Genomic DNA, 27,092 nt, shown 5'->3' with positions numbered 1-27,092 from the left:
TCGTTTCAGCTATCACCTTCTGTGAAATTGCTGACATTTCTGAGTCCTTAAACTGGTGCTATGATTATTATTCTGTCACTGATAAATGCAAATCTAGGGAAGAAAACATCGCCAGAAGTGCACAGGAGGTATCAACAGTACCGAACAGACCAATCACACCGGCTGTGTTGTACCGACACACATCAAAGTGCACGCCAGGTTAAAACGTAGGGTTTCAGAGGGGTTTGCAGCTACAGCATAGCTACGGCGTAATTTTCCACTTAAGCATCAATTCCAAGTAAGCCTACTATTATTTCATTTGCAAATTTCAGGAATTTCTAGTGAACGTAAATGTAGAAAAATAAACACACAAACACATATTGCTCCCTTTAATACACTGAATGAAGACAATGTGACTCTAAAAGGCAAGTAAAGTTACTGTCAGATGAACTACTGAAGCACAAGTTATACATTTATGTGTTTAAAAGTGTTTCCATTACTACTGGAAATGTTGTTACTACTCTAACTGTAGTATCAATGAGGCTGTAACTGTAAGTATGTAAAATAACCTTCAGTGAAAACCAGGCCTAGTTTTTCCTGTTTGCAGCTCATATTCCGCTAGGAAAAAGGAAGCAGGAACTCACCTTTTAATGTGCACTTCTAAGGCGACGCCTGTTTCCAGGTCCAAGGGCTGGTGCTCGATGCGGACGATAGTGTCTAGAAAGGTGACTTTAATGCGACGAAGGACTGAAAAAACAGATGAACAGATATGCAAAGATTCATTAGCACCGATCTCTTACATGAGTTCTGCTTTGCTCTGAGTGGTGGGATCTAATTTGTACATTAACAGTGTCTCTACTGTCTCCCTGAAGCACATCTGCTCAGTCAAAGCTGAATGAAGGTAAATTCTGATTTGTCAAAGTCAGAGCTAACCGTTGTAAACAAGAGGCTCTAATTCACCTCCCTTTAAAACAGTGGATATCAAACTATGGTGGAGGCAACAGTGGTGGGGAATAAAGCCAATTCAGATGGGGCATGAATAACCATGGAAAAATGTGAAGTGAAACAAAGTTGAACTGACATGTTTTCTTGTAAGGAAATTAAAAGTTTTGGAAGCAAAAGATTTGAACAGCAGCTTGGTGGAATTACAGAGCTGTGTGCCCAAGATGACAATATTAAGGATATGACCTCTCATTGGCATCAAAGCCAAGAGCCAAGAGCCAAGTAAGGAACAGAAAGTACTGCCTGGAACTGATCAAACAGAGAAAGAATTACCTGTGCAAACAACAGCCTCCTTATCTGTAACATCAATCATATTTAACATGAGCAGTCACCATTGTAACAGTAAAGTACATTATGGAAAAGAAGTAGAAGTATAATGGGGGCACTGTAAAGTTATTGGGAAATGAAAAAAAATATCCATGACCAAACATTAATGCTGTTTGATAGCACATTATAAATGTCGAACAACTCACTTGTACTGTGTAACACTATATGTATATATATGTATGAAGTGTTGTTCAATTATAAAAAAATTAATTAAAAAAGAGTAATGGTCTTGAGCCAACTTTAATGTCTCTATGCTTCCAAGGAGCCAGAATTTCCTCTAATTATTAAAGTGGTCTTAACAATAGTTCTCCAGGCCTTCTAAATGCTAGTTACTAGCAGCCTGTTTCAAAAGCACATAATTTTCTTCCCCTTCATCGAGTCTTTAGTTGACTCTATGAATGCCAGACAACACAGTTTGACTCACATAAAAATGATACTTTTGCACCAACAATGTGATTCCCAAATCCTCTGAAAAGTTGGCATATCACACCATGTTGTGCAGTGTGTCTTTAAAATAAAACAAAAAAAACAAAACAAATACGGAAACGATAAGTAGTGGACAGTATCTCAAAGTTCAAAGTTGTGTCTTTAAGAAATTAGGCAAAAATCTAGCAAAGTGCTGACAGAGGAGCGGAGAGATACATCTGGACCTTCAGTTGATCCATCTATTGTTTAACAAAGCCTCATCAGAAATGGTCTCAGTGGAAGGATGGTTGTTAAGAAGCCATTGTTATAGAAGGAAAACACAAGAACTTGACTGTCACTAGAATCAGTGACGAGTCTTACAGAGTAATTTTCAATTCACTGTCAGTATATCCGGAAGAGATCAGGAGAGAGGTACTAATGTAAATGTTTACAGCAGGGGTGGAGAACTCCAGGCCTCAAGGGCCGGTGTCCTTATCACCCTAGCTCAACACACCTGAATCAAATGATTAGTTCATTACCAGGCCTCTGGAGAACTTCAAGACATGTTGAACAGGTAATTTAGCCATTTAAATCAGCTGTGTTGGATCAAGGACACATCTAAAACCTGCAGGACACCAGCCCTTGAGGCCTGGAGTTCCCCACCCATGGTTTATAGCCATCACAGTTTGGTGCATTTGAGCTGGTGGTGTTGGAGATCTTTTCAGAATTGATGAAATTTTGAATTCAGAAAAGTACTGTGAGATTTTCATTCACCATGCAATACTATCTGGAACGCATCTGATTGGCAACAGCTTGATTTTTCATCATGCCAGTGATGCCAAACATACTGACCATGTAGTAACTGCATACCTGGATAGAACCCCCCCATCAAACATAATCAATTATAAGCAAGGGTCTTGAACTCCAGGCCTCGAGGGACGGTGTCCTGTAGGTTTTAGATATGGCCTTGATCCAACACAGCTGATTTAAATGGCTAAATGACCTCCTCAACATGGCTGTATCCCAATTCAGGGTCTGCATCCTTAAAGGCTGCATTTTAAGGCCGATTACGTCACAGTGGCGCGCCGAAGGCTGTCCCAATTCAAAGGCTGCTCGAAATGCGGCCCTCAAATGCGTCCTTCATTTCCCTGAATTTTAAGGCTGTGGCAGTGTAGACTTCGTGGCCCAACATATCCCACAATTCATAGCGCGGCAGTCGGTGTGGATAATTTTGCCGCAGACGGCAGAAGCGGAGCGGCCGAAGAGTAAACTGTGAAAAGTAAGTACTGAATATTATGTCACTTATTTATGTGTAAATGTTTAATAATGAGGAATGTTGAGAATAGATTCCTTGATATAGATCAGAGTTAGAGAGAATATAGTTTGTGATTGCTTGCAACATTATAATAATGCGGTTAATGAGTGTAAGAATACAAAATAGAAAAAAAGGCCTGGGGTGGGAACAAAGAACTGAGGTACAGGGCAGGAGAACAATCAACCCCCACCCGCAGGACAGTAGCAAGAGTTACTGAGGGTGAGGAGCAGACAAAGGGCAAACGGGCACTACCATAAAAGGAGATGGGGGTCAGGGTGTCAGCACCCTTGGCCACTGTACTAGTGTATTTCCATTGTGGGGGTGTTTACTGTAGGGGGGAGGAGACCCGAACTGTAACTGTTGTGTGGAGTTCTTTAGATCAGCCTTTAGCATAGGACTGCATAAGAATGCAGTGTGCTGATCTCCAGATGCATCTGTAAGAATAATGGGTAATAAAAGGATTGTGTAAAACATGGAAACATCTCAGCGTGATCTCTACCAGGATCAAAAGAATCGCAGAGATCAGCATTGTCTCAACAGGAACATTAAAACATTACTGTTGGCCACATGTCGGCAAGGTTATTTGCCATTAGCGATGTTTGTACGTTCAGCTTTTACTTGCTTTTAAAGCCTTTAAAATATAATAATACAATAGTCGACCTTAATCTTACAGAGAATGTGATGATTTTATGGATAATTAAAGTCAGTCATATATCCACAAACACAACAAGCTGAAAGTCAGTGATGCTGCTCGGTTTGCAGTCCTGAATATCACGGCACAAGCAGGATTCACTGCACTGTTAATGTTAGCTATGTTATATTGCTGCCTCTGTTCGGTGGTGTCGAGCCAAACGGACTTTAACGTGTGTTTGAACGAGCTGACGGTTCACTCGTTAAGCTGAAAGAAAGATGCTTTAATCACAGGAGTCACACATGTGTCCACTGTACCATCTGGGAACTCTTCTTGTTTAGCACTCGTAATAACACAAACACTAAATCCTCCTGTTTGTAGCAGTGTATACACCTGAGACTGTCACCTGTCTGTCTGTCCTGCACTCTCTCTCTTTTTCTTTCTCTGTGATTGTGGAATAAAAGTATGAACATGTGTTTATAAGTCACACTTGTGTTTGAATCCTGCAGCTTATCACACATTTGATTTCCATGTGTGACAACTGCAAGTGTCCAGAGTGAGGACAGACTGAGGGACCCACTGCTGCACATCATCTGTGAGGCTTTGCACCCCTGATGGTCCACCAGGACAAACTCAGCAGTGTGTGAGGAAGAGGAGGAGGAAGAGCCAGCAGCAGCTGACAGATGGAGAGAATAGACAGACTGTTCCCTGATTGTGAAGGACATTTGCTTTTTACACATATGTAAGCATTGAGCCAAATGTAATAATGCCAACATACTGTAGGAACAACATTTGTCTCTTATATAATATAATACATCTACATATACACTGTCAAAGATACTTGAATGTCTTTGAGTGAAGATTTAAGGTGATGGGACATAAATAGCTGCAACTTGAATCTTTACTGAAGCTCAGTATTTGACACAGAGTTCACTCACATGTGCTGTACCAGTGTACCTGCACATGTGATGTGACAATAGAAGTGATTTGATTTTAGAGTTCAAACTCACTGCTGTAATAACTAATAATGATTAATATAATAACTATAATATTGGCCATATCATATTTACACTGACTTTAGTCTCATGAACAACATTAACTATTTGTTATTTACTAGCTAATCTTAAATGACTGTTCAGTACAGAAATGAAGCCCAACAATCATGTTTTACAGTCCTGTGGTCTCAGCCTCAGATACTTATTAAATCACACAAAGCTCATGTAGAAACAAACAAATGAACAAAATATGTTCTCCTTCATTTCTGTCAACCGCACGTTTCCAGCTATCATGGTTGCTAGGCAACCTGGGCAGCGCTACGGAGGCTAGACCGTCCCATTTCACAAGCCTCACACTTCCGGCCTTAGCGGTCTTTGAGTACGCGGCCCTTGAGGACCGTTGAGGCTGCGTACTTTAAGGCTGCAGACCCTGAATTGGGATACAGCCCATGTCTTGAAGTTCTCCAGAGGCCTGGAAATGAACTAATAATTTGATTCAGGTGTGTTGACCCAGGGTGCTATCTAAAACCTGTCCTGCAGGTTTTAGATAGCTGACGGTATCCTTGAGGCCTGGAGTTCGAGACCCCTGCCCTAGAGCATCTACCTCAACATTATTGAAGCAGTGTGGGGTCGTCTTAAGAGAGAACAGAGGTAAAAGCCAGCCAAAGAATCACTTTGAATGTCCTTTAAGAACCCTAGACAACTGTTCCTGAAGATTACTTAAAGAAATTATCAGAAAGCTTGCCTGAGAGAGTTTAGGGTGTGATGAAGAAGGTATTAACTTTCAAACTAATTAGAAATGTATTTTTCTTATATACTTTATTTTCACATATGTTTGGATGTGTTTCAATAAATAGTAGCAACTAGCATCTCACTTTCCTCACAAAATAGAAAATGAGGGGTGGCTCACTGGCCTTTTGGACAGTACTATAGGCCAAAAGAATACTTATCAGTAATGGAGTAAAGGGTAACTACATAAACAAACCACTAAATAAACATAAAAAAGAACCACACCAATGTGGAGAAATTGTAAATTAAGGTGGCCAACTGTGAGCAGATCACAGGTTTTTAAATCTGTTCCATTTCAAATTTACCCAATATTTTTTTTTTCTCATTAGTTACACAAACCTATAAGCATGCTGGATGCAAATGAACAGATTCCCCATCTCTCACAATAATATAATCTCCTGAGTAAATCCAGTCTGCAGGAAGCCAAAGGACGTCACTTAGCAGGGATGGGCCGCCCAGAATAGATAGAACAAGTGTGCAGTGAAACTGTTGACCTGTAGCATGCTCTATATTATATTTATGTAAACCTCCAGAATCCTGTTTTCTTTTTCTTTTCTTTTTCCAAAGAAACATCTACATCACTGAGGAGCCTCTGATTTAGGTAACATCAGGGGGTTTGGGAAAGATTAACAAAAGCCCCTTTCAACCCACAAAGTAGGAAATGAACCGTGGGATGATGGGTAACAGCCAGGAGTAACTGAGCAATGATAATATACAGAAGAAGGCTGTCACAGAGATGGCTTTCTATTTGGAATGAGGTGGAGGGATAATCGGGGAGATAGATCATAAATAGTTAAAAATATTGGTTGAAATGTCAAAGCTGAGACATGTCAACACCACCATGAGGCCAGCAATGATGCTTTCCCTCTTTCTTACAGAAAACAATACAAAACAACAACAACTTTGGCTAGTTTTATGGTTCTTTTCCATGCAAAATAAAATATGCGAGTATTCAATAAGTGTTATGTGTTTTGCAATGTAGTGACAAGGATTGACACCATGGTGTATTGTACGCTGCAGATAAGGAAAGAAAGTAGCCTTGCAGGGTAGGAAAGACCTGAATCTCTCATGGTTGGGGGTTGGGGGAGGGTGTCTTTGCACAACAAAAGCAGGAGAACAATGGAGGTGAAGACCTGTGAAAATCTCAGCGGGGTGCCAAGAGGTGTTAGGGTCGGGGGGAATTTACGTAAATTTGCTCAGGCTAGTAAATCTAGTAGTAGGGACTTGCACCAGGGAAAAAATGGCTCAGTAATTCTAGTGTTAGACAAGTGACAATCTGCATGCAGACAAACTGCTTTCACTCACCCGTCTCAATAGTCTGTGCAAACATCTCAAGCCCCTCCAGTGGGGCAGGGGGCTCCTCTGAAGCCTCAGGGGGGTCCTTTAGGCACTCCTGAGCCAGCTGCATGCTGGAGGTCATGCTGGACGACCAACCTTGCGAGTCCCAGCCCCCACCTGATGGCAAAAGACAAACAAACAGGGAGCACTGAGTGATTTCTGTACTTTAGCTATTTCAGCATTGGCTATTTACCATTCTTTTAATTTCTTTTTTTAGTGAGATGATGTCTAAGTTACACATATGACACAAGATTTAGCCTGAGCTAGATGTGGACCTGAAAGGATTCACAAATTAGCATCATTAGTTTAATATCTGTCAGACTCAAACATATGAAAGTATATGGCAGAATTATTGCAGTCCTTGTTCACATAAATAGTACCAAATGAATGTTTTCTTATCCTGTTTACATCTTCTGCAGTGTCCTTGAAGATAAATGATGCAATCTTAATAATTATACTCATTTTGTCAAACTGGGTTTGCACGTTAAGAAATGATAAGAACCTGAGATGCTGGCTGAGGCGTGTTCGGTGTCTCAATGAAAAGAACATATACTTTAAGTGAACTTACTGGTCCGGTACTTGGGTCGGCATGTTATCTGAAGACCAGAAACCTCTAAGGTGCAGTGATCAGTCAAGAGAGCCTGCCAAGGGATGGTCACCGTTATGCTGCTCACAAAGCCATCTACTATCTCCAGAGGGGCCCCCAGGGACTCCAAAAGCTCATTGACCGCCTGTTGTAAAGAGGAGGCAGTTAGTAAGCAGCTGCTAAGAAGTAAAAGTAAAAGAAAACAATTGAAATATGCGGTTTCGCATTTGCCTCATCACTCTGGGTGTAGACATATAAAGCTGAGGAAGTGCATAGTTAGTATGCCATGGGCATATATATTTATGCTGAGGTAAACCTAAACTCGTGAGCTAGTGGTGCGTTTCCTGAGAGTGGATTTCCTCGAAGAAATGTGACCTAGGCTGGGAGCCCGACGCTGGAGATTGTTGTTGAATTCAAGCGTAGTTGCGAAATAGTCGAGGGAGCACGAGTCAGACAAAAACACTTGATGGCTGCTGCTCGCGTGCCAAGATCACCTTCTCCTCACGGTTAAAAACTCACCCAAACATCGAGGTTGATATCCTTGATGACACCGCTGCCGTTGTACAAGTCCAAGCCCAGCTGATCGAGGCTCAATCGCTCCTGCAAAAAGTGACCGAGGTAGTGCTGTAAAAGGTACCGACAGGCCCGCTTCTTGATTGAGCCCGACCAGGGGAAAAACCAGCGAGACATAGGGCCAGAGAGAGCGGGGAGAGGGAGCGAAGAGGTGGTGGAGGAGAACGAGTGCGAGTACAGTCCTCTGGAAACTGCATAACAGACTAAAACAAAGTGTGCAAAAACAAGGAATGAGCCACAGCTAGCTACAAGGGGCTAAGGAAGGGGTATACCGTAACTCTAGTTCTCCCTAAGGTGGACACAAAAACTACAAAATCCTTTGTGTCAGGACCCAAGAAGCTCCCACGATACTTTTCGAGACTTTACTCCAGCTGACGGTATCCGTCTCAACTCATATTTTCGCCAGCTTTGTGTCGAATCGCAGCGATAAGTCCTCTTCGCGTATCCCTTGTTTCGGGGTTGTTTATTGTTATCATTCGCCAACTGATGGAACGTCCGTACGTAACTCGTCACACTGACGTAGACAAAAACCGGAAAGGGAACGTATCTATCAAGGCGCCATTTTTATAAGGTCAGCGTTTTTATTGCAAGATACTGATTTTATATTTTTCTTCCAGAGATTTGAACATTTACATACAACTGTATGGAAGGCAAGGCAATATGGAGGATCAAAAAGCACAAATCTTATCCTTTTATAAAATGTGACATTTTTTTAAAATTCTGCTTCAGTGTGTACCTTTGTATGTAAAACTAATAAAATGGATTGTCTCCATTTATTTTTCTTCCAGATCGTTTTCACTTGTTCTTTAACCTTAAAATTTGTTTTGGTCAATTAAACTGGTTTCATCTAACAAGTACGTAAACAAGAGTTCTGTAACTCCAAACTTTTATTTATTTTTTTATTCAACTTTGTGGTTTTATCTTAACTATATTTAATATTATAAACATCCTAAGTCTTAGTATCATAGGTAAGGCAAATGTACAGCATATATTAAATCTACCACCCTAAAGCAAATACAAACTTAAGGCCAGCTTCCCTCAGCTGCTCCCTTCAACATTTAATAACACTCCCTCCATTTCGCATGCTCCCACCACTTCAGACTACTCTTTGTCTCCAAACTGCTCATCCTGAGCTGTCTCTGATATACAAAAAAAATAATTAACTTAAATTAGCCCAAACTTCAATCTGGACAGCCATAAAGATGTAGGAACTAAAGCAGCACTGTAAAAAGTCCCATACTATATTTTTTATGTCAACGTTTCCCACACATTTATATTTGCCAGGATAACTCTTTCTGATAAATTAAGTCATCCAGGAGCAGCACCATTGATCTATTTTTTCCCCAATGAAACTTATCAATTTTACATATTTTAATAAGTCAGTGGTTCTCAGTTATTTGAAGTCCCAGGCTTTTCTAACCCCCTATCAGCCAAGTGGAAGCTAAATTGGCTAGTCTTTTAGCATCAATTCATATGTAAATTAGGTCGTTACCTGGGAGTGGGGGTGTGTGAATGATTGCTGATTTCTAACTGCCAACTGCCTCTTTGTTTGTGTGTGGGGGTGGGGAGCTGCTAAAAGCTGTGAACGTCCTTTTGTGTTGAGGTGGATGCAATTGTCATCTTGTGGGGGTTTACTAGCAAGAGAGTTGGCTAACTCTCATATGGCTGGGGAGAAGGCAAGAAAAGAACAGTTGCTTTGGACACAACCCTCCACACCTAGCCCTGGAAAAAGAGCCATGTGTCAGGTCAAACACAAATGCAAGAACAATCATGCCACTGTGCGATGTGTTCACTGCTACAGATACACATGTGGTAAATGCAGACTACAGATACTATCCTGCCACTGCCATGGTGAGTGATTGCTGAAAATGTTGAAATGTACTCACTCACTTTTTATTATTATTAAATATAGTAAATATGTGTACAAATGGTTGGTGTTTTTAATCAATAAATCTCAGCAACAAAGGAAATACTCCCATGTGTGTTGATTTCTCCCCAAGATGGCAAACTGAAACAAGTTTCCTTGTGGCTCAGGAAACTAACCACTCCAAGTGGCTCAGCATGGCCCCACCTTATTTACATAACAAAAGCAACAGTTCACAGGTGATTAAGGATATTAGCTAAAAGCCTACCAGCCATTTGGCTGGAAGGCGGGTTTTAAAGGTAGAAAAGCCAAATGGCTGCTCTAGGTATTAAAATATTTTGACATTTTTGCTGTAAACTGAAATGTAGTCAAATTATTGGGCATTTCCCCCTCACTTTTCCACTCTTTTCTAATGTAGCCTTGAAGAAAATTTATCAGTTGTGACAAAATATATTTTATTGTTAAACATAAAGAAACAAAATCAAGATGAGCACATGAATACAATGGGCCAATGGCCATATGTCTTTATTCCTATAAAAACTGTGTAGTGATATCTATACAAATGACCAAAAACTAAGGTTACAATAACAACCAAAAACAGTAGCAGAATGACATTTGGCTGTTAAAACAGTTAACACAAGTAGACTTGATCTACTTCATTCATAATTAAACAAAAGTGAGCGAATAAAAGAACAAAAGCCATAAATAAAAGTAACTGCGCTTTAGTTTATTTCACAGATATTTGATTCCACTCTTTATTTTAGGAAAGCTACGTCAGGAATCTTTCCTTCAGCCTGGAAAGAGAAAACAAAAGGAGATATTTCAAAGCCATGGCCTCACAATAGTGTTTCTATGTTGGAGCAATTATCATTATTATTATACAATTTAAGTTACCTTCAACTGAGTAAAGATCTGCGCTGCTCTGTTGAAGTCCCATTCATTGTCTTGTAGACACCTGTTAAAGACGTATGTTTAGATGTTTAAATACACGATCATACACAAGACCACAAAAAGATATGTGCAGGAAACAAAACGTACTTCTGTGACCACTCCAGGTTCATGCCAGACTTCTGTGAGAAAGCTGTGAGCATCTCTTGCTGCTGTGCAGTGAGGGTGGGGACAGGGCTGGAAGATGGAGTCGGGGCAGGAGCCACGAAGGCTCGGCGGATCTCCTCTGTTGTGGCCATTCGAATGAAAAGCTGGTCGTTGACAATGCACAACCTATCACAAAAGAACCACACAGAAAACATAAGGATATCTGGTTGTTTCTGTTATACACAGGAGAAGCTAAATGTCCTTTTTGTTTGTTGGTACAATTTCTCATTAGGTTCATCTGCAATACAGTCTGCTGTCAGGCTCTAGCAGGAGACGCACGCATGTAATATGTTTGATATATTTAACTTGACCGTTATGACTCTGACTCTAACACAGCGTGTTACCAATTTCATGAAATATACATTTTTCTCTAGTGATTGGTGGGTGCCAAGTTGTTGCAGACTTGTCTCAAGATGCAGACTGAGGCATAACAATAAACAAACACTTCGTTATGCACCACGGGAAGATCATATCAACCACCGGGAGCTCAGTAAAACTCACCCAGAATTTCCTGCTGGGACTGTGATGAAAACTCGAGAGAAGGCCATTGTGGATTCTCGCGATTTCCCATCAACAACAACTGAAACAGACAACAGACAGACAACAAATTAGTAAAGAAATCAACACGTATGCCCCTTTGTTCAGAACCAATTCTAAAACTCTGACTAAAACAGCTCACCTTCTTTAAAGACTCCACTCACTGTGAATGACAGTAGTGTATTCTGTAAATGGAAAACATGTTTTGAGAGAATTAGAACAATAAATTGCTTCAGAGGAAAACGTCAAGGTGGATGACAGAATGAAAACCCACCGTGTAGGTGTTCACATCAATCGTAAAGGAGGCGATGTCGTGCTGAGTCTTTGGTAGCTCGTTGAGGAAAGCCACCACGTTCAGTCGTGTATGCTTCAGCAGTCGAAAGCGTATCGCTAAAGAAGTCAAAATTTGGAGAGGGAAAACATGAGGAGACGTCTCAAATCCCGACAACCTCAATTTAGACAGTGAAAGATACTCACTGGAGTCTTTGACTCTCTTCAGGTTTCGACTGTCTTTGTAATACTCTCCCAGACTGCTCCTAAACAGCAGAGGGACAAACAGACTCAATGTTAGGGGTGGACACAGAAAGAGCAACCCATGCAAACATCTTGTCAATGAAAAGCTTAATTCTGCTTTGTTGATGAAAACACCCAAAATATATTAATCAGAGTAGTAAGTTATCTACAAATGTGCTTTTGTGTCCTCACCTGGAGGGGTTCTGGGTGGAGTAAGGTGTTGTGATTGATAATGATGCTCCATCATGATAGGCATCAAGGAGCGGCTGTCTATCCCCCGAATCATAGATACTGTAGTACCTGCAACACAGTCACAAGCCATGAAGTTAGTTTCTGTGTTTGTCCTTTTCCCCAAAAAACTATTTCCTTAAAAGATAATTAAAATTAACAAAGAAAAACACTAATTGTTCAGTGGGCACATTATCAGTGCACCAACTCTAAAAAAATTTCAGGGTTTTCCTCATTACTAAAAAAGGAAAAGGAGAAACTTACTGTTGCAAGAACCGAAGGATGAGCGCCTTGATCTCATCGGAGCCAAAACAGCTGCCCTGGAAAGTCACACAGGAAAGCATTTGTACAACGCAGATTAAACTAATTTAGTTAACAGTAATATAGACACAATGCTGAATATCAGTGAGTAAAACTATACATTCAGCTAACCTTGCAGGGGGGAATAGTGGTGGGCGTTTCCACATCAAATCCAATCGGTGGAGGGAGGTCATGACCATCCTAAAGTGAAACACACAAAATTAGCGTAAAAGTTTGGTTTAACATCAATAAAGCAATACAAAAACTAAAATATGGAGATGTGCGTATCATATGAAAGATAATGACCATTTTAGGGTTTCCCAGGGAACACATGAAACAAAACTACTCTGATCATTTTTCCCCATTTCGGCCGAAAACAATAGAAATGAAGAACACCAACAGATTCTTCAGAACATGACATTTATTGGAATATTCAAAAGGATTTTATAGCATCTTTAGTTAAAAGAACAACTAATAAAGGAGAATGACTTCAAAGATAGTGAATTTTTGAGATATAAATGTGGGAACCTACCAGTCTGAGAAGCCGGGGAAACCTCTGGCGCACAGCACTGGTATGGGAACAAAAACCAAGAGCAGGAATGTTATCGTCACAATCCATACCCATACACACACAAATAATGTTCATTACTGTGGGTATAACTGACAGTCACACCTGCTGATCCACTTAATGTCATTTTGTGCCTTTCAGTTGAATTTTTAGGACACTACACTTTGAGGATGAAATTAAAATGTTTCATTACAACCAGTGTCACAAAGGATTTAATCTTCTGTGTGTACAAGGAAATCCACAAATCAACTTAGCGTTTTCGTCCTTCTCATATTCTTTGCTGTGCTCTTTTGAAGTTTCCCGCACTGAAGTGTACTTACCAGCTGGTATACTCACCCTCTCCCCCATTTTGGTCACATACACAGATCTGACATGGAGCAGCAACACAAGCACACTTTTCTAGGAGCGCACACATACTAACATGCAAAGTCCCATGATTTACGAGACCACACCAGGATCCAGCAAACACATTCATTCTGAAGTATTAAAATAAAGAGATTATGCATTGCTGGGAGAGAGGTGGTTACAAAATCTCTGGCCAAGATGCTGGGGAACAGATGAGTCTACGTCACCAAGAAAACAAAACAGGTGAAGTACAGTTCAGTGACATACTAGCACAAGTAGCCTAACATTCAGAAGACAGTCACTATTCATCATTGGGGTGATTTTCATCAGTGTCTGTGCCCACGATTATCAGCAATTAAAGCAGACCTGAGAAGAGAGCCGAACGGCAACGACAGCAGGTCTCTAAGAGAGCTTAGCCTAGCAGTCCCGCCACTCATTCTGTACTCATCCCCTGCTGCTAAAGTACGAAATTTACCAGCTAACCTTCTCACTCTGAAGAGTAAATCAACTTTCTCTAAGTTTTTTTTTTCCGAGTAAAATTTGGGACCAAGCCTCTGGTTAAAGAGGGACTGGGAGGAGACTGTTAATCATGACGTAGAGTGATAATCATCTAATAATAATTGAGCTTTTTCGTACTGGTCACAGCCATCAGAAACTGGAAGAGGAAGTGTTTTCATGTTGGATTTTTTTTCTGAACTGATTTCCAGTTCAGAACATATTTTCTTCAGCGGTTTTGTCAAGGATATTTGCCAAACTCTCCACTTCATTCACAGACAATCAGAGGCCCATTTTGGAAGAAAGCACCACCTTCTGGTGCAAAAGAGATCAGACTTAGTGGGAGTGTTTTCTCTCTTTGGCTCATCACTGGTCATTGATAATGACATTTCCCCCTCCGCCTCAGCCCAGCGGCTTTACCCATGAAGTCCCGTCTTCTTCACTTCATCTCATCAGTGAGTCTGAGCTCACAGGGACTGAGGCCGAGTAATCGTGACTGTGCCTGCCTTAGGTTGTCCCAGGGTTTCGAGGTGGGATCTTACCCGTCATGGGCTATCCAGCCTTCCATACTCGCCTGATACAGGGGCCAAGTGGGCAGGGGTGCTATGAGGGGAGGGGACACACTGGCTGTGGAAATTTTCTTTGTTTCATCCAAAATTTGTCGAGATGAAAATGGCTTGCCCACTCTCCAACAGAGAGTCTACACTTTTACAGTACTGCTCAAAATCTCATCATGGATCCCTGTTTTTGAAATAAATCAGATGTGAAATGCTCACTTTTTTTTGCTTTTTGTTGCCGTTTTTGTTTTGTTTTTTTAAAATAGCATGCTTCTTATCATCTGCAGTGTGACAGTGTTTTTACAGCAGCTTATGGGATAAGTAACCACAATGTCAGCAGGGGAGTACTAGGCAGAGCGCCGCCTAGAGTGACAACACACAAAGATGAGACCCAAGCTTGAAAGGAAGTCCCACAGAGAAGCTGAACAACTGTCAGAAAGAAGAAGTAGTGCTGTTCACACTGCAGAGGGTTTAAGCAAGCTGAAAGGAAAATTAATTTTAACACTGTGCAAATTGACTGTGGTCAGATGTCCTCTCAGCAACTTTTGAAAGTAAGAAATGATTAGTTTGCAGTGTGAAAAAGAAACGTTAATCATTGAGTGGGAAAAACATGTTCAAAAAAAACCAAAAAAAACCCCCAAAACATTTAAATACCCACAGATCCTTGATTATTTAACGCACAGCACATAGCTGAATACTTGTGTATGTCGCTACAAGTGCATAGGTATATGCACAACTGCATGGATATTTAAAGAGTGTATGCAAGTAAATCTGTACATAAATGACAAATATTAATCAGTTATCATTTCCATTTAGGGCGTTTTTAATATTCCTCAACACAGTGACAAGATCAGAAAGCTTATGGTGTATTTAAGTCAACTGGTACGTCTCCTTCAACTTTAAAAAAAAAGATAATATCTGTGAGTTACAGTGTTTCACTCACAGAAAACACAAGTTGTTAAAGTTTTTATGAGTTGGCTCTGCTTGGTCCAAACGTTCATCCTCAACTCCTGAGCAAAATGGTTTGTTACTTTACAGCCATCTTAAACACAAACACAGGTAACTGATCTTGTTTTGTAGCATCCTGCATCATACTCAGACAGCCACACACAGTCACTGAATTATTTCTGTAAGAATTACTTTTTCAATCTCGTGAATCGCTGACTGACCTAATGTATGAGGCCTGGTCCTTGAAGACGTCACACAGAGGGTTTCGAGTTAGCCACAGCTCCACCAGCTTCAGGCCTTTCACCTTGTCCAGCTCACGATCAGACTTTAGCTGGAGAACCACACAGAATCAGGATTTTTTTTTTTTTTTTTTTTTTAAATTGCACAAACATACACACACAACGTGCAAAGGACCACTAGGTCATGTCTGTTTATACTTCTACAAACTGAGTAGTCAGTCTCACCTCATTTTGGGAAAGATTGAGCGTTTTCAAATTGGGCACTTTGGTAACCAATTCAGCCAGTTCATCCAGTTTGTGAATACGGTTGTTACTCAGGTTTAAGGATGTCAGCTGGCAAAATGAGACACAAAATGACAATGAGCACACTTAAATGTGTTCGATTACTTTATAGCAGCTACAGTAGATTGTACAAGTGCCAGTGCTTCTGTCGCTGCACTAATGTTACCTCAGGAATGTTTTCTTCAATGATCTTGATGACAGCTTCCATGTTAGTCTTCCTGTTCAGGATCACTTCAATGTTTTGGGACACCAGGTCTGTCATGCAAGATAAAATTAGCAATAAAACACTACACAAACATGTTAAAGTGTTGTTTTACATGGCAGTAAATAAAGTTCTGCAAGGTTCAGTTTCACAGGAGGATTGATTTGACTCTTGGTGTAAAACATCACAGGAAGCCATTTAGAACAGGCATTCAATCGCCATTTCGCAGAGATGCAAGTATTGTAATAACAATAATAATCATCATCATTTCTGTAAGGCTGGTCAGAAACTTACTTATAAGTATGAACCGTGTGATCCTGGTAGCAAATGTATGTAAAAAAATTTTTAAAAGATGCGTATAATCACCTGGGTCTGTTCGAATGTTGTTCAAGTCGAGTGCTTGCTGGGAGGCATCGAAACGTTTTGCCATGCATTGCTATCAGATAAAAACAAGAATCAACACATTAGCCTCCAAAATACCAAAAATGGTCACAATGGCAAAAGAATTCTCCTCTGAACTCTCTCCACCACTCAGGTCAAATCACTTCTGTTGAATCAAATGCAAAAAGAGTTTACCAATTTAATAAAATGAATGCAGCGAAGCAGCCACCACTTTACCCGTTTGCTCAATGCGTCCAAATATAACAACAAATAATAAACTTATGGTACAGTCATATAAAAATGTCAAATATTTATAAATATTTTATTAAGGTTCTACTAACGCTCCTAATCACTCCCCATAGTTGCAGCTTTACTCTGAAAACACCTGACTGGGACAATACACATTTACAGTTATTATAAGTAGGGTTTGGCTAGAATATAGCAGCTATTGGTAGTTCAGTGGTCTGCTTGCTTGAGAATTTAACATGTATTTCCCAAAAGCACCAGAAGGTGGTGCTTTCTTCCTTTTTGTTGTGTTGAGCGGATAGCTGTACACTCATCAGCAAGTCATTTTATTGTTGATGTTAAGTGCATCATAACAAAGTCCTGAACATTGTGGTTGGTTAGTTTGGGGCGCTTTGCCTTTATGCTTGTGAAACTGAGATGTCGTCAATTTAAATCATACTGCCTTATCACATTTAGCAGTAACGGGTAAAATGTGTATTTAGTCAACTTTGTTTTCTGCAATTTAATTCTAAAACTAACTCTACAAACAAGACAAGCACCATACTTGGCATTTTTTGACAGGAAGTCAGGTTGAGACGATCGGTTAAAAATGCAGGTTAAAGGCCGACTGTCTCCATCTTCTTAGAGATATGACAAACTTTCACTTTCACTCATGACATGTGCATCACTAAAATGAAAATGCTTTGCTTTGAGGTTCTATAATTCTGTGACCTAAACTGGTAAACTGCATTTAAACGAACGTGCTATTAACATCACTAATAAACAGTTAATATATGTAAGAACGACACTTTAACAGTGTACTTAGTACTAGAACACCATTACTTTGAGCAACAGACTCTCACAATGATTAGAGAAACTCAAAGACATTTTGAACATTACTTATGAGGCTTTTAGCCACAATCACTGCACCCACTCGGGTGCTTCCTACCTTCAGGTGCTCCAGGTGTTCAGGCTTCAGGTCAGAGAGGAGGAATGACGGTGGAGCACTTTTGTTGACGTGCACTTCGACCTTGAAGAAACACAGATGGAAAATGACAAATCAGTAACTTAAGATTAAGATTGTTTGATTAATGGTTATTCATTATCTTGTTTCACATTCAAGTCGGTGGATAAACACTCAGTTGCAGCACACCAATGATCTGTGACCTTAAGGCAACAGCACAGCAGAGTACAATAGGCGTGAACAGTACACATGACACAAAAACCTATCGATATTATTACACCAACATACCTTATAACCATCTGTGTCTGTGATCTTATGTGAACACTTGTGTAAAGCACTGGCAACAGAGGAGTCATCCACATAGAAATGGACCCTGTTATGGTCCACGTGGTACTGGATAAAGACGGGACAAGAAAAAGAAAATAAATAAATAAATAATACAATTAAAATCTCCTTAGACTTAACTTACAAATTTTACTACATGGGTACTGCAGATATTTTCTGAATAATTGTATAGGCACAAAGAATTACATCATTTATTTTATCAGAACACAACATACAGAAACTGTTAAAAAAGCTTACTCATATATTTGCTACTTTAAGAAATATATAAAAAGGTATTAAATCTGTTTATAACTAGTAATTATAAGTGCTTAAATGCACCTGTATAGGGTGGTACGGAACGGAACAAATGTTCTGGAGAGCTGGGAGTAGCCACTTCTTGTCATATTTTCTTCCATGTGGTATCTGCCAAACATACAAGAAACAAAATATAATTTCTTTATAGATTACAAAGTGGTTTCTTTGACTTCCTGGGGTGACCGTAATGATACACACCGTTACTTTGTACCAGCCCGATTGGTTTTTCCCTCCTCCGCCACCTCGTTCTCCTCCTCTGAAGGGACCACCCCCTCCACCTCTGCCTCCACCTTTGCCTTGTCGCCTGTCTCTGTCAAACCGTCCATCTAATTTCCTAAAAGGTCTTCCGTATGGGTTACTAGGGAGAACACAACAAGGCAGTATATATTCAGGTATATGGCCACACAGGGAAAAGAATCAATGCAATTTTTAAGTTCTATCTCTCAGTATTCTGTCTTTGTACAAGCAGTTTATTTATCTATTATCATCATTGCAAATCATGCCATCTGCCAAAGATTAAGTCACAATTCTGGCATGTGAGGCGCTTTGATAAACTACCAGTTTGTTGTGCCTATCTAGATTTTTGCAATCTGGTGTGTGCAGAGCAGAAGGGCTAAAGCATAGGTGTCAAACTCTGGCCCGCGAAGCCATACCAAAGTACTATTAGAGCTGGCCTACTGGTATTATACAGCTAATATATATATTGTTTAGTATTAAGCTTTACTTTTCCATATTCAGTTTTTCAGCAAAACATGTTTGAGTTCATAAGAAAAGATTCATTCTTATATCTGAAGGAATAAATATATTTCAATAAATATTAACGTTAGCCCACGACTTTGTTCCAGTTTTGAATTTTGGCCCACTGTGTATTTGAGTTTGACACCCCTGGGCTAAAGGTACCAGTAGGTCAGTCTCAACATGCATTGCAGTGACTTCATCAATCATATATCTCGAGATAGCAATAAGGAGATTCCTGATAAAAACCTCTGTAATTGCGTTGTTTGCTATTCTGACTTGTGTTCCGATTCTAGTTCAAAACCATTTCCATCATTTAGGGGTAGACTGCAGCAAGTGTGGTTATGATATGCACAAACAATCACCAGTGTGCCAATCACAATCATTACATGACTTTGCATCAGGTCAACAGGAGTCAGGTTTCAAAATTATATGGATAAATGCTCTGTAGGTTTCCTTACATTCAGTGTTGCTTTAACCTTTTGTTAAGGCCCAACACAGCTTTCACACTCGCAGTTCTTATTGTAGTAGACTTAAAATAAAGAAAGAAATAATTACCCTACCCCCAGTGTTTGTGAAATAGTCACACGCATGTACTGGCAGAGCATGAGACACAGACAGGCAAACTTATTAAAGCACTGCTTTACAGTGGCCTCCCTTTTTATTACCTGGAATATTCTCCTTCATCAACCAGTTTTTCATTCAAGATGTGGAAACTAAAAAAAAAAGTCACACTGGATGCAGGACATGAGCTGATATTTTAATAATTTCATTTTATAATTTTTAGCTGACTAACAAAATCACTTATTTTTTCTCAGTTCACTTTTACCGTTTCAGTCCTGTTCACTTTCCCTGCGGTACTATTCATGTCAGCAAAGGAACAGAAGTGAAAATGGTCTGGTGCTCTACTTTCTCATCCTGTGCGGGCTATTCAAGATGCACCACCTTTCCTATAGCTTCACATGAAATCCACATCAAACACCTAAGACCTTACTGTTCATGTGTTACTCACCTTACAAGAAAATTATACATTGTGCAAATGTTCTTTTCAGTTTAAAGCCATCAATTGTTTACTTAGACTAAAGTATTACTGTGAGAAGTTTATCAGACAAACTCTAGTAAATGCATTCAATGAAAGTGTAACTTATTACACTTACAATCTGTTCTGGGAGCTGCTGTCCTGACAGCCATCACTCATAGTTACATCTCCATCAGTATCTTCAAGCCTCGACCGTGGTCCAGGACCTCCAAACCCTCCTGAGTGGTTTCCACGCTGGCGGTCCCTGCGAGACCTGTCATATCGACCCTTGTGAGGGCCTCTGCCTTTACGGTTGCGAAACTGTGGTGCGGTTCTGTCATCATGCTCTGTAAAGGAGAAGTAAGTTAGCTCACAACCTAAATATCACATCTCAGCTACAAAATACAAGCAATAATAACGCCCCAAAAGGCATAGGTTATGAGTTAAATTAAATCAGCTACTGTACATGGACTAGATAAGACTGAAAAGAGCTCAAATGACTGTTACAGCTTGCAATGTAAACATTAAAGGAAGCTTACAATTTTAAATACACACTCTGTGGCAGATTTTAATTAAGCCTACACTTTTGCAAATTATGCTCATTTTTAAATATCCAAGACAAGACCTGGTCTTGTTGATCTCTGCAGTAACTCTCTGGACTCATTTTTACCAGCGAAATAATACAAATATTCATGGCGTGGTGCTGGGTAAACATGTGTCCAAAAGGTCACAAAATGACACCTCCGAGATGCCTTCGACATATTTTTACCTCCGTGAATCATGAAATCGGTGGTTCTGACCTCTCTCCTCACCATAAAGTCTCCAAGATCTGTGGAAAGGTCGTTAAAAGTGCAGTAAGTTTAAACCTGCAGTGAACGTGGCTTCTTACCGTTGTAGTAATGCCCGCCGTCCGCCATATTTCTCCAATAGTGTTGGATAACAACCACAACCCAGAGTAAAACAAAAAAACAACAATGATATTAGTGGTGGTTATTTTCTTTGTTTCACGGCACTCAAAGCCAAGGCTGTCGGAGAAACTCCAACATTCCGAGTGGACCAGCGGAAACAAAGGCGACCGCGACGTGACTGTCAGCTCGTAACTAGCAGCTTAGCTTAGCTTCCCCTGCCGAGCCCAAACGAAAAGACAAAGCCGGAAACACAACTGGGTTCTCTTCCGGGTCAAGAAAATGGAGCGGACAGTTGAAACGAACTACGGTGGGATTATGGTCAAGTAAAAAAAAACAAAAAACAAACAAACAAAAAAAAGAAATGTACAAATTAGGTTTTGCTAGCATTAGCTTCGACTTACTTTTGCGTATATATGCGCAAAACCTATAGCGCGAAGCTTGATGTAGGATATCCGACCACTTAACCCTCATAATGTCCTCCCGATTTTCATACACCTGGGGTGATCAGGGGTCAAAAATGTCCCCACTTCATTTGAGTGTTTTTTAAAGTATAAAGTATAAATTGTCAATCAATTCAGTGTTACATCTTAGTTTTACTTAAGACCAACACATTAACACAAACTTTACCCAACATTTTACATTTTAGGGCCACCACACCTTGTTTACAAAAAATACACCCTGTTTTTAAGCGAAAATAAAACAAGAAAATAAAATATTTAATTGTTTAGATAATTTTGACTATCTGACTAACTACAGAGTGCTGTATGTTGAACTTCAGTGAGAATTTTTTTTTTGAACCATTTAAATTTTTTAAATGGCAGCACATAATCACACCTGGGGTGCTCAGGGGTCAAAAATGTCCCCACTTCATTTGACTGTTTTTTCAAGTATAAAGTATAAATTGTCACTCAAGTCAGTGTTACACCTTAGTTTTACTTAAGACCAACACATTAACACAAAATTTACCCAATATTTTACATTTTAGGGCCACCAGACCTTGTTTACAAAAAATACACCCTGTTTTTAAGCGAAAATAAAACAAGAAAATTAAATATTTAATTGTTTAGATAATTTTGACTATCTGACTAACTACAGAGTGCTATATGTTGAACTTCAGTGAGAATTTTTTTTTTGAACCATTTAAATTTTTTAAATGGCAGCACATAATCACACCTGTGGTCCTCAGGGGTCAAAAATGTCCCCATGTCATTTGACTGTTTTTTCAAGTATAAAGTATAAATTGTCAATCAATTCAGTGTTACACCTTAGTTTTACTTAAGACCAACACATTAACACACAATTTACCCAACATTTTACATTTTAGGGCCACCACACCTTGTTTATAAAAAATACACTGTGTTTTTGAGCAAAAACAAATTGAGAAAATAAAATATTTAATTGTTTAGATAATTTTGACTATCTGACTAACTACAGAGTGCTGTATGTTGAACTTTAGTGAGAAGGTTTTTTTTGAAGCATTTATAAATTTTATATGGCAGCACATAATCACACCTGTGGTCCTCAGGGGTCAAAAATGTCCCCATCTGGTTTGATTGATACTTAATTAATATGAAGTCGATTTTTCCCCCACTTTTAATTAAAACTTAATTCAAACATTTTTAAACATTTTTTTATTCCATTTCAAATTTAAGTCTGATAAAAACCTCATAAAAAGGAATTTTTTCTTTGTTTTCGGGTAAAAAATAAATTAAATCATCAGTTATCGTGATTATCGTTTCACAACCAGAGTCGGTTGCTTTAACAGATGATCACAGACGGGTTTATGTCAAAGTTAATTTAGAAAGCTGTTTTTAAACTACTTCAAGTTTTTTTACTGGCAGCAAATAATCACATCTGTTGTCCTCTGGGCTCAAAAATGACCCCGTTTGCTTTGACTGTTTATAAAGCAAGAAGTATAAAATATCATCCATCTCTGTGTTTCAAGGTTTTATTCAACTTTATTCCAACTCGTTACCTGACAGTTTTCTATATTTTGGCATGGTGGGAACACCAGGGCATGGGTCTGAGTGAAGGCAAACTTTCATGAGGACAAAGACGTGTCCATATTTGACACAAGCACGTTTGAGCACGTTTGTGTCATGAACGATGATCATCTATTGTGTCTTTATCAAGAAATTATATCCTTTTTGTGCTTCTATAATTAATCTTGTGTCACCTTTAAAACTTCTCTACCAGACTCAGGATGTCATAAACTGGCCGTAGCGACTCTACTGGATGCACGGCAGTAAGAATCAACACACTCACATACGCCTACAGCTGCATTCGATCCATTTTTCTTCCTCTCTCGTTGTCCCTCCTTTTTTGTCATTGAGTTGGCTGCAGAGCAGCTCATCTGCTGATTGGATGGTTGTTGGTTCAATCTCTGTGTGCTCTAGTCTGGAGTTCTTACCAAGGTGTCCTTGGGCAAGTTACTGAACCCCAACTTGGTCTCTGATGCATCCATTGGCATGTAAACGTTCAAAGGCAGAATACAAGCAGAATACACTGTGTGTAATGCTTTCAGTACTCGAGTAGAAAAGCAACTGAAGGAGTATGGGACCTGGCAAATGTGCTTGGACTGTGGTAGATCGTCTTTCTCTGAGGCACATGAGAGACTCATGCATCGTCTGACACTGGGAAGGATAGAAGACCAGATCAATGTTTCCTCACATTACTGCAAATACTCCTCTGTCTCAGCTGACTCCTCTTTCCTGCTTGATTCTTTGTCTTCATCATAATTGAAATGAAAGATGTGTAGTCCTCTGACACATCTTCTATTTCAGTTTCACATTCTGAAAATTCAAGAAACTTCAAGAAGCCCAGTCACTTTCTTTCCAAGCTTCTCAGACTACCATGTCCTGGAGGCCTGAGAACCTACTTGAACATAGTTCAGATTCTTCATCACTTTTCTTCACTTCATAGCCTTCTTCCACTTCTGCAGGTGGGTGATGTGCTTTTTCAGAGAAAGGGTAACATGTGCTCTAAATATTAGCTATATTTTCATTATCTTCTAACCCTGGATCTTCCTGAACATTGATTCTTCCTCCTCATTATACTAGAGGACAATATGTGCTTTGTCCTGCTGGTCATTGCTTTGCACAACATGGTAAAAAAACGGAAGAAAAAAAAAATTAAGACGGACTTTTGCGAGATCTCGCAAAACAAACTCGGGATCTCGCAAAACAAACTCGGGATCTCGCAAAACAAACTCGGGATCTCGCAAAACAAACTCGGGATCTCGCAAAACTTTTGCGAGATCTCGCAAAAGTTTTAGCCGCATTCTTCCCATTAGCTCGAAGCTAACGGGAGGTCTCGACCTCCCGTTAGGTTCGAGCTAATGGGAGGTCGAGACCTACTACAGCCGGGAGGAACACCGCTTTCCCGGCACATCGTGCCTCGTGTGGCTAAAACGTTTGCGAGATGTATTCTTATAACTGTTACCTTTTTCTTTTACCCCTGGCTATTTGTGTTCATGTTTTGTTGTTTTGTATACTTCATCTGTTCGTATGTTGTATACTCATTGTTTGTTAAATAAAGTTAAAAAAAAAAAAAAAAAAAAAAGGAGGGAAAAAAAAATGGAGGAAAAAAAAAAAAAAAAAAAAAGGAGGGAAAAAAAAGGAGGGAAAAAAAAAAAAAAAAAAACTTTTGCGAGATCCCGAGTTTGTTTTGCGAGATCTCGCAAAAGTTTTGCGAGATCCCGAGTTTGTTTTGCGAGATCCCGAGTTTGTTTTGCGAGATCCCGAGTTTGTTTTGCGAGATCCCGCAAAAGTTTTGCGAGATCCCGCAAAAGTTTTGCGAGATCCCGAGTTAGTTTTGCGAGATCCCAAGTTAGTTTTGCGAGATCCCGCAAAAGTTTTGCGAGATCCCGAGTTAGTTTTGCGAGATCCCAAGTTAGTTTTGCGAGATCTTGCAAAACTTTTGCGAGATCTCGCAAAAGTCCGTCTTAATTTTTTTTTCTCCCATGTCCCCTGCGGGGCTCCGTACAATACGAAGCACTTTGATGCGACTGTTGTTGTGATTCGGTGCTGTGTAAATAAACTTTCATTGAATATAGAGCACCTGCCTCCTCATTGTGCTGCCTGTTGTTGTTGTTGTTGTGGTTGTTATGACCTTTGCTTGACCCCACACATCAGTGATCCAAGATCAAAGATGTTTGAAAGCAGTATGTTGTGAAAATACGGCTCTTTGCAACACTTTGTACTTTGGGGTCATTTTTGACCCCTGAGGACCACAGGTGTTATAAAATCCAATAAAAACCCCATAAATAAATCAAATTACTTAAAACTTATTCCAATCACGCATAGTATAGTAATGAATAACTTCTGTTATTTTCAGACCATTTAATGAATAAAAAACACATTTTTGATAGCAAAAGATTTCTTTAGAGGACAAAAATGACCCATGGACAGCACAAGGGTTAAATCACACAAGAACCTCTTTAAAAGGCTCACCAACTTCTGTATTTCCACAAAGATGGGGAATAAAACACAGACAGCTGTCTTTTAAGTTAGCCAACGGGCCGGTCTGTTGTTGTTTTTCAAAGCTGCGCCAGTATGCAAATGTATTTAAAACAAAACTACAGTGGTTTCAAAGGGTATACAAAATTGGGTTGTCTCGTTTAGCAACACTTCTAAAAACTATATTGTTTGAATTTGAAAATAATAATTTCAACATCATGTAACACTGAGACCTTTGATAAAAACAGAATCACATAAGATTCATTTAGATGTGTCATTTCCTAAACCTACAGAAGTTTTTATTCTAATTTCACAAATCATATCTCAGTATGTTGTTTTGACCAGCTGTCAGTAATCTTCCAAATAACTGTAAAGTTCCCGTGACATGTGCACAAAAGACTGATTTTTAAAAGTAAGAAAAAAAAAACTCAGGTGATATTAATGACTCACTTCTATTGTTTGTGCCACTGAAACATAAAACCAAGACCTCCCATAAATGGAATGCAGCCATTATCGGTACTCATTATATATTCATAGCTACAGCGACAGGGCGATCTGCTGTGAGAAATACCTGTGACAGAGCACTTTCAATGCAGGAAGGTGCAGCTGGAAGCAATAACAATAATGATGTCCCAATAAGCCCTGACAGTGAACCAGCACGGTTTCTTAATACTAGCAGAAATATCACAAAATGTCATAATAAGCGCTTAATATTTTATTCTGGAATTGTCCAGAGGTGCTTATTTTTGTACAAACAGTGCACTTTAATATGGCCTATCAGGATTTAAAAAGGAGTATAATTTGATAATATGTCGCTCAAAGAAACTTTAGGATAGGGTCAGCTGTACAAACTGTGTTTTATCACAAATCGTGACCATCCTGGTTCTTTTGCCTAAGTAACCAAACAGCAACTGAATATATATTTAATTAATATAAAAACATATGCATTAAAAATATTAGCCTGAAGGCTTCCGTTAGCATCACACAATCTAAATTCTCTGACCAGGTAAACAATAGCTACACCTTCCTCCTCGGTAGCATGCTTATTTATTTTTAAATATTCAATGTTAAGGCAATATCATTCACAATGTCTGTTTAAAACACGAAGCATAAGCAGGTGTAAGCGATTAGACGGTAATGTAAACCCGGGCTAAACGAAGCCGAGAGAATAATAGGAGTCAGACTTACCATCGTTCACCACATGTGTCACCACGGCCAGGTTGCGGTAGTTCCTCTGAAACATGATCACTTGGTCCTCTCAAGACCACTTAAACTCCCAGAAAAAACTTACTTTCTCCTCGAAAAACTCCTTTTCAAAACAGCACCAGATTCTTTGTCAGCCTTCTTGAGCGAAATTTGAAGTTTATGCTTTTTTTCTTTTTGGGCAACTTTGTGAGCAGAAGCTAAGGTTAGCTTGCAGCTAGCAGTATCGTTCACGTTGGCTGCGTATCCTGCCAGGACCAGTTTCAATATTTACCACTAATTTTTTTTTACCACCTTATTGGTTATTTTCCCCCATAAAAGTACCAAAAACGTGTCGTTTTAGCGTTTCAGTCGGTCTCTCCCGCTCACTTGTTTCCTGACGTGCCAACAACACGGCGCCCCCTGGCGAAACGAAGCTCTAACGTCTAATTACTGCAGCCAAGCGCTTA

General features: G+C 39.6%; 2 protein-coding genes and 1 long non-coding RNA gene across 9 annotated transcripts in view; 1 reads left to right on the top strand and 2 right to left on the bottom strand.

Moving 5' to 3' along the window:
- atg2a (autophagy related 2A) overlaps positions 1–8,453 on the bottom strand; it is a 32,019-nt gene extending 23,566 nt beyond the window's left edge. The window contains exons 1-4 of the mRNA XM_085177444.1: positions 7,887–8,453; positions 7,350–7,512; positions 6,749–6,898; positions 624–726 (exon numbers count right to left, since the gene is read on the bottom strand). Coding sequence (XP_085033570.1) covers positions 624–726; positions 6,749–6,898; positions 7,350–7,512; positions 7,887–8,057 — 587 coding nt within the window. The 5' untranslated portion in view covers positions 8,058–8,453. The remainder of the gene's footprint in view (positions 1–623; positions 727–6,748; positions 6,899–7,349; positions 7,513–7,886) is intronic.
- A 1,789-nt stretch (positions 8,454–10,242) lies between these two features.
- Positions 10,243–27,057, bottom strand: nxf1a (nuclear RNA export factor 1a). 7 transcript variants are annotated; one of them, XM_085177522.1, is made up of 23 exons: positions 25,415–25,501; positions 21,385–21,457; positions 20,845–20,904; positions 20,215–20,422; positions 18,521–18,680; positions 18,347–18,430; positions 17,972–18,076; positions 17,669–17,749; positions 16,480–16,549; positions 16,078–16,166; positions 15,855–15,962; positions 15,612–15,721; positions 13,010–13,046; positions 12,610–12,678; positions 12,442–12,497; positions 12,142–12,249; positions 11,914–11,972; positions 11,711–11,826; positions 11,579–11,621; positions 11,401–11,479; positions 10,843–11,025; positions 10,699–10,759; positions 10,243–10,598 (listed from the first exon to the last, which is right to left on the bottom strand). In XM_085177522.1, the coding sequence occupies exons 2-23, from the start codon at positions 21,452–21,454 to the stop codon at positions 10,560–10,562; spliced, it is 1,995 nt and encodes a 664-aa protein (XP_085033648.1). In that variant the 5' UTR covers positions 21,455–21,457; positions 25,415–25,501; the 3' UTR covers positions 10,243–10,559. The 7 variants fall into 7 exon arrangements, with proteins under 7 accessions (XP_085033648.1, XP_085033611.1, XP_085033602.1 ...); XM_085177485.1 differs by lacking the exons at positions 21,385–21,457; positions 25,415–25,501 and adding an exon at positions 26,629–27,057; XM_085177476.1 differs by lacking the exons at positions 21,385–21,457; positions 25,415–25,501 and adding an exon at positions 25,891–25,966.
- LOC146524831 (uncharacterized) lies at positions 21,596–25,151 on the top strand. The gene is made up of 2 exons (XR_014876875.1): positions 21,596–24,292; positions 24,328–25,151. It is a non-coding gene; the product is annotated as an uncharacterized LOC146524831 (long non-coding RNA).
- Positions 27,058–27,092: the final 35 nt, after the last annotated feature.

The sequence above is a fragment of the Neolamprologus multifasciatus genome, chromosome 2, assembly GCF_963576455.1.
Source record: "Neolamprologus multifasciatus chromosome 2, fNeoMul1.2, whole genome shotgun sequence".
NCBI classification, from domain to species: domain Eukaryota; kingdom Metazoa; phylum Chordata; class Actinopteri; order Cichliformes; family Cichlidae; genus Neolamprologus; species Neolamprologus multifasciatus.
The sequence above is the reverse complement of the archived record's forward strand: the minus strand, read 5'-3'. Positions and strand labels throughout refer to the sequence as shown.

Bases quoted from the DNA above. Each gene is read 5' to 3' on its own strand.
- nxf1a (XM_085177522.1), bottom strand. From the start codon at position 21,454: ATGAGGGTTAAGTGGTCGGATATCCTACATCAAGCTTCGCGCTATAGG. The intron at 18,077-18,346 runs GTGCATTTAAGC...GTCTTTATCCAG, and splicing joins TTCCGTACCACCCTATACAG to TACCACGTGGACCATAACAG. The intron at 13,047-15,611 runs GTCAGTCAGCGA...TTCCCATACCAG, and splicing joins GACCAGGCCTCATACATTAG to TGCTGTGCGCCAGAGGTTTC.